The 7,873-nt window shown below is 43.4% G+C and overlaps 1 protein-coding gene across 1 annotated transcript; it reads left to right on the top strand.

Annotated features, from left to right (window-relative positions):
• Positions 1-3,266: 3,266 nt before the first annotated feature.
• Positions 3,267-6,694, top strand: LOC115549730 (5' exonuclease Apollo). Its single transcript, XM_030365022.1, has 4 exons — positions 3,267-3,740; positions 3,884-4,049; positions 4,213-4,395; positions 4,889-6,694. Exons 1-4 carry the CDS (start codon positions 3,543-3,545, stop codon positions 6,001-6,003), a joined length of 1,662 nt encoding a protein of 553 aa, XP_030220882.1. The 5' UTR covers positions 3,267-3,542; the 3' UTR covers positions 6,004-6,694.
• The last annotated feature ends 1,179 nt before the right edge of the window (positions 6,695-7,873 follow it).

The raw sequence follows: 7,873 nt of genomic DNA, 5'->3' as shown, positions 1-7,873 counted from the left end.
GGCAAAGACCACGGTCTGCAGATCTACCTCCCAAAACAAGCTACACTGGATAAAACAGAGTGTTCGCGTCGGACACAATTCGCCCTACCCGCAGAGAGGAGTTCTCAACTTTGGGATTCGTTATAAGTCGTTTGTTCATGTAATTCGATATAAAAGTGGTTAATGTCATTGTTGCCATTATTATTAGATCCTACCTTATCTGCTGCTAAACAATGTAAGCCTTTCCTTGTGTAACCCCCAAACGAAAAAACCTGCAGACGTCTCTCTGGGGCATGATATTTACTAAGCTTAGTAGGCCTCATAGGCTACATCGTGTTACTGCGTCTGATCGTCACTGACAGGCCTATGTGACCTGATAAATAAATAGATAGGCCTACTTCTTTAAAAGTTTGCTCAAGATTTAACTAATGTCTGTCCGTCTCAAGTCTAAATTAGCCATGTATGCTCCATATACGAAAATGGGACAGCAGTCTAAGAAAGGTATAAGACCACGAGCCACACCACGCGCTTTCATGGTGGGATGCAGAAAGAGGCGGAGCTTGACCGGGGGTGTCTGGGCGGGGTCCACCCTCATGTGCTTGTACCGTTGAAGCAATGGTTTCTCACCCGGACCGGTAGTCTCTCGCTCGCTCATGACCTCACACAGACTGGCGCTTTCTCATTCCAAGTTGGAACAATGGGTTTGGAGAAAGACCAAACCAAGTGGCTGCATCAGTGGCTGTTCCAAATCAAAAAATCCATCAGTAGATTAAATTGAAAAAGCCATAAAAATACATGTAGGCAGTTTATGACTCACTGAGGCTACCATCTGCATGGAGCAGCTTGCGTTTTGTTCAGAAATTGTGTTTCGTGATGCTGTATTTCAGAGGGATGTGTTGGATTATGTGTGTGTGTGTGTGTGTGTGTGTGTGTGTGTGTGTGTGTGTGTGTGTGTGTGTGTGTGTGTGTGTGTGTGTGTGTGTGTGTGTGTGTGTGTGTGTGTGTGTGTGTGTGTGTTTGTGTCTGTGTCTGTGTGTGTGTGTCTGTGTGTGTTTGTATGTTTGTGTGTGTGTGTGTGGGGGGGGGGGGAGCAGCTTTGGAAACAGAAAGGACCAGGAAAACACGGTTACTTTCAACCAAATTATTGATTTCCTGGAAATGTAATGTTGAAGTGATGGTTTCTGACACCTCCCAACCACCTTACTGCAATAAAACATATGCCTATCTTTCCAAAAGCTGCTTTCTTAATGGGATTTCAGTAAAATAACAATGTCGCAAACCAGAAATAATAAACACCAACGAGAAGATACCCTATTTTAAGTTGTTATCACCTGACTTGGGTTGTTCTCAGCCTGTTCTGCCTGGACATCGTCAGTAGGCCTGCTAATATGACATTTTTTTTCTTCATATTGTTACTGTGAGATATTGTCATATGGTCTTCTTCACTTTTGTTCTAAGAAAAAGTATTGCAACGATAAATATATATAAGAAAAGCAAACAGAGATCCATCAGCGTATGTTTTGGGTTTTCTTGGCGTGCTATGAGCGAACGGATGGCGTGTCCAGGGGGAGCGCTGCTTAATTACTCGAGTATGATTGATGTGCTTCGGGCGGCCGGTGGGGAATGTGTGCTATCTGATAAAAGAGGAGGGCGTTTCCAGGTAGTATCATGGGGCGCGCGTGGAAGGGGCTACCATGGCACTCTGTTCCCAAGGAAACGGTTTGGTGTCCTATTTTTATAGCACAATACAAAGCTCCACTCGCTTCTCGCCATCTAGTGGATAGCTGTATGAAAGTGACAGTGATGGATTTATTTTTTTACAATAATGCCAGAGGACTCTAGTTTTGTTTTTGCATGCTCGGGGTTACTGAGATGGCTTATCAGGGAAACACTTCTTTGTTTATAGAGTAATGCATTTAGAACAATGCTGGTGCACAATCAGGCTTTTGACCTTTGAGTCATTGGTATGAAGAAAGTTAAGATTAGGACTACAATACCTTTATTATATCCAGTATCTAAAATCCCATTAATAGATCTGAAGAGACAGCTGTTTTGTCCTCGTTAAGATAAAATACAACAGCTGCATTACAATTATAATAATAATACAACTACATCAAGAGACATTCAGTAAGCAGCGACGTAGACTGTAACAATGTTGGGGATTTAGGTACCCCAATTATGATGTTTGTCTGTAATGGATTCAAATTGTTTGCCTTAGGCAAATGAAGTTCAGTGTAGCACAGATGACAAGCATACCCAGTGTGACACCTCTCTTCAGACAGGGCGGCTGCGCGACGAGCCTGTCTCGAAGCAAAGTGACTGCAGTACAAGGCACAGTGATTACCCCCATTGAATGCGTCTCCACTGTTGAAATCCCTGCGAAATGCCTGTCACACTAGACTCGATAACATTTAAGTGTGTGTTTGTGTGCGTGGTTTCCTTGTGTGCATGGGGAGGGTGGGGGCTACAACCGAAAGAGCCACATAAACACACTGCTAAATGTAAACCAAATTATTGATTCCCTGGAAAATGTAATGTTGAGGTGATGGCTTCTGACCCCTCTGAATCCCCATCCTCCATTACTCCAATAAAACATAGGCCATCTGTTCCACTAGTTGGTTTATAAACCTGACTCCAGTAAAAAAACAAGTTAATGTCAGAAATCACAAACCAGAACTTAATAAAGATCGCCCGAGAAAACCCCAAACCTTATTTGAGTACCAACCCTTAGTTTGTAAATGTTGAGTGAGTTAATGTTATGTAACACACATACACACACACACACACACACACACACACACACACACACACACACACACACACACACACACACACACACACACACACACACACACACATACACACACACACACACACACACACACACACACACACACACACACAAACACACACATATATATATATATATATACACACATATTATCATACACATACACACTTTTAGAGATAAAAATCCAGATCCCTGGATACAGATGTCCCAATACTAAATGTCTGTCTGATCATATTTCTGTGAAACTTGCAAATCCCCCTCCACAAACAGGATCCTTCAAGATTATCAGTGTGCTATTCAACATATTCAATGTTTGATATTTAGGCCTACATAAAGAAATTATCCAGCTACAGAGTCTGATATTTTATCCTAAATAATCCTATAAGAATGTAAAAAATCCTATTTCTTACATTCATATCAAATTGGCTTTATTTTGTGTTGGCTACAGGGGCGCTGTTTGAAAGATAGTCTACCTATTGACAGGGGGCGTGGCATGTTGAGTTGAAATAAAAAATGGCGCGCTCCGTGCCGTGGGCTTGCAATGTTCTTATTTAGTTGAAAGAAAACGTGTGTTATCATAATTATGACGGCACTATGGTCACATCCTATTAAAATAAAATAGACTACGACTAAAGTAATGAGGGCTGACGGGGCTCTTCACTTAATAGCATTAGCTTGGGGACTCAGAACATCATTTGTGTGTTGTTGTTTTGCCAGTGTCTAGGAAGCTGTATATCTTGTGTATGTTACTACGTTTTCGAGCCTCGGTAAAATGTCAGTGAATGGACATGTAATCCCACATACCCCGCTGGCTGTAGACTTCTGGCAGGTTCGCAAGTGTCCACACGCTCGCCTGTTTTTTCTATCTCACATGCACAGCGACCACACAGTTGGTTTAACTTCTACATGGAGCGACCGACCGATCTACTGCTCCCCAGTATCTGCTGCACTCTTGAAACTAAAACTACAGGTACAACTGTGTATCACCTGATTGTACCGTGTCGATTGTTATGATTTGATGTAATACGAAAGTCCAGTTCAATTCGCGACTTAACAAAGGTATTATGTATTAACATGATGTACGTACCGGGTCCGGTATACTGTATAATGTAGGTGAAACAGCAATGGGTCCGTCCTCTGGAGTTGGATGAGCCGTACATGCTGCCGTTGGATGACATCGGCAAGGAAAGACTGACGGTCACACTTATAGACGCCAACCACTGCCCAGGGTCCGTCATGTTTCTTTTCCAGGGTTACTTTGGCTCGATACTCTACACAGGTCAGCTCCTGAACACTACATTTAACTGCTGTTTGTAACTTTGTGATAGTTAACCATTACGTTTCCTTTTCTTTTTGGTTGATTCCAGTGGATAAAGATCTTTTATTCATAAACGGAACCATGAAATCACATACTCCTCAATGTTTTTGGTGAACTATTGAAGGTGACTTCAGGTACGCTCCCTCGATGCTACGTGAGCCTTGCCTCAGGAATGACATCCACATAGACCTCCTGTACCTTGACAACACCAACTGTGACGCCACCCGGGTCCTGCCAACCAGGCAGAGAGCCACAGAGAAGATCAAAGAGATCATCCGCAGCCACCCCGACCACAACGTTGTCATCGGTAAGTGCTGTCGAAGTAGGATGGAAAGGGATTTGGGTGAAAATGAAACTTCCTTTTGTTGGGAGACTAATGGCGACTCCATAGGAGAGTATAATATATTCAGCTCACGGACAAATAACAACACAAACCCTGCCTAGTTGGCTGAGTTTATTCATATTATTTATAATATTTAGTTATCGTGATTTTGAAGCGGCGGAAAGTTTATTATCTTGAGATAATCTAGCTCAGAGATTTTGAGGCTTGCATGACATGTTGGCAAATAAATATTTGAATGATATCACTTTATCAAGACAAAGAGTGGTTTCTACCTGTACACTGCCATGTTTTGAATACTAGGGAAAACAAGTGGCATCACTAAACCATGATGCCATGGTTTAGTGATGCCACTAAACCATGGCATCAAAAGAGATCGAAAAGGTCATTTTGCTGTGATATTTAGTTCATATCAACCAGCCCTCTATCAGCCCTGGCCTTACCTCTTGTCTCTCTGCAGGTCTGTACTCCCTGGGGAAGGAGTCTCTGATCGTCTCCCTTGCCCTGGAGTTCAAGAGCTGGGTGGAGGTCAGCGCTGAGCGCATGGAGACCCTCCGCCTGCTGGGGCTCCCGGACGTGTTCACCACTGACGAGGGGGCCGGCCGCCTGCGGTTGGTGGAGCAGACGGAGGTCCGCTACTCCAACATGCAGAAGTGGAACCAGGTTTACCCTACCCTGGCCATACTGCCCACCAGCAGGCCCGCGGTGCCCTACCATCCCAATGTGCACGTGGTGCCCTACTCGGACCACTCCTCCTACCGGGAGCTGGAGGACTTCATCTCGGCGCTCAAGCCGGCCGCCGTGGTCCCCATCGTGGGCACCTGTCTCCCGGGCAGCTTCACGGCTCTGCTGCCCCGCAAAAAGCGCCACGACTTCCTGGTGCCCGAGTCGGTGCAGAACTACATGCTGAAGCAGCCGGCGGTCCAACCCAGACACAGAGGCCCGGCCCCTAGGTACAAGAGGGCACGCCCTCCTCCGCGGGGGGTCGTGTTTGAGTCTCCCTCCAAGAGCTCGGAGGGCTCAACAAACGTGAGCAGGGCTTCGATCAGCCCGGGAAGCACTGCTCCTGAGGTTGAGGAGGTGGTGGAGTTGGTGTGGGAGGAGGAGGTGGAGGAGGAGGAGGTGGAGGACGAAGTCCATATTGTTCGAGAAAAGAGTCAGCGACGTGTCCCTGTCGAATGTTACAAGAGGAATCACTACATGTGTGGTATGAACGTCGTTAATACAGTTTACGATGACTCTTCCACAATGAAGGTCCTCACAAACATCGTTCCCGCTTTAACGCCCATCAAAGTCAGAAGAGTGACGTCTGCACCCAGAAGAGCCGCAAACGGAATGGCGGGGTCAAGCTGGGACGTCACGTGTTCCTCTAACAAACCGTTGAAGGAGAGTGTCAAGGCGGGGGTCGTACGGTCTCCTGGAACACTGGAGGAGATGGAAGGGAGTGTTTTACAGCGGCTGCCGTTCAATCAGGAGGACATGATGAACGCTGGGCTGCTGGACCGCAGGCTGGTCCAGCGGTTCTGCCTCGTTCCTTTCCCCCATAACCAGGAGGACCAGACCCCCTTCCTGTAGGCCGGGCTTTTGGACCGGATGCACTTGGTGCCAGACTACGTTTTGAAAGGCACTCCAGCACACATCACTGCATTATTATCCCTGATCTTTACCTAAAGGGGATGCCTTTGTGCTGTCCTTCTGTTTTTCTGTTCTGAAGATGAATAATAATGGAGAACGTATTTGTTAGTAACCATCCTCATGTCAAAAGAGCTAAGCGACCTACGTTCTAAGAAGATAATGTTAGCTCAGGTATTTTCAGGCCGGTAAAGATAAAAATGTTCTTTGATTTTCCATCATTGTTTCCCGATTATGTTAAGTGAGTCATTATGTCTGTGTAGTGTTTACTATGGACATTTGATGTCTTTTGTGGTTTGGGTTTAAGTACTATTTTAGTTGAGTGGTTAATTTGAGAGCTCAACGGTCTGAAGTTGTACACTCAATGCTCATCCAACATGAGCATTGAGACAGCACTCTTTCTATACAGCCTCTTAATAGTAATACCACCCCAGTAAGCACTTGGGCGCTTTGATTTATTCACAAGGAGTTGGAACTAGACGATTGGACTTGAAGCGCCAGAAAAAGTCCTATTTTGTTTGATTAATATGTTTGATTGAAGATTCGGATGTCCAGAGCTTGTTGGCTGTGACATGAGGTTAACTTGTTAATATTTCAGCCATTATGTGGTAATAAAACATGCATATTAATGTTATATCTGTGTGACATGCTCCAAAAACAGCGATATGTTTTATGTAAAACATTTAATGTATAACATATAGCATATTATCCAAAAACATATTTTAAGTTAAAGACACAACATTTTACTATGACTGTAATCATTTCCTTTTTGGATGTTTTTTGTATTGTTTAATTCTTTCCACTAGATGGCAATATCATGCTAGCAATATGTCCGTTTACTCAGCCAACTTGGTCACTGCATCGTTTTTTTTCTGCGGCACCAATAACTTTTTTCCATAAGGCGGAAGCAAGTAAATAGGTGAATTGTATTGTCTGCACCCTCCATGTTCTGCAAAGGTGCAGCAAGAACTGTGTCAGACATTTTGAAACAACCGTCAAGTCTAATATGGGTGAAATCCATGTCGTGTGACAGTAGACAGTATGCTGTTAACTATCGCCTATTTTCACAGAACTGATTGACTGAATAATATACTCTTAACTTATATATATTTATATAATATATAACATAACAATAATAATATAAGATAATATATAAATATATATATATAAAGTCGTGTGTGTATAGCTTATACACATGACAGGACACGCATATCTTTTCAATTTTTATTCATTCAGAATATTTACATACTATTTGAAAATGAAAGAGGCTGGGATTTTGTTTTATATCATTTGTTTATATTGTTCAGTAGTCTGCCTAAATGAGGCCGTAGCACAGTTAACGGACGAGCAGAGGTGGTGACGTCATCGAGTCTGCTGCTGTTCCAATTGCAGGTACGTACTCGCGTGCTCGCAAGTCTGTGCTTGAAGTATATGGAGGTAGATTTGTGTCTTTATTATGCAATCAAAAATAATAGGTTTGAGAGCAAAACTTTCCACACTGCAATCAAAAAATAGATTTGAGAGCAAAACTATCGACACTGCAATCAAAAAATGTTTTATTGCAAGATAAATTAATGTGATAAAAAAAATATTAATGGGAATCCAAAAGTTTTGTTTGAAAACCCAAAAGTTTTGTTTGCAAATCCAAAAGTTTTGTTTGCGAATCCAAAAGTTTTGTTTGCGAATCAAAAAGCTTTGTTTGCGAATCCTAAAGTTTAGCTTGCGAATCCAAAAGCATTGCTTGCTGTTGAGCTGAATCTCGTGGGCGGGACCTACACCGAAAGATGTAAGACACGTCTCTATTGGCCAGTCT

The sequence above is a fragment of the Gadus morhua genome, chromosome 1 (genome assembly GCF_902167405.1).
Source record: "Gadus morhua chromosome 1, gadMor3.0, whole genome shotgun sequence".
In the NCBI taxonomy this organism is placed as follows: Eukaryota; Metazoa; Chordata; class Actinopteri; order Gadiformes; family Gadidae; genus Gadus; species Gadus morhua.
Note: the sequence above shows the minus strand (reverse complement) of the source record. Positions and strands in the feature narration are given on the sequence as shown.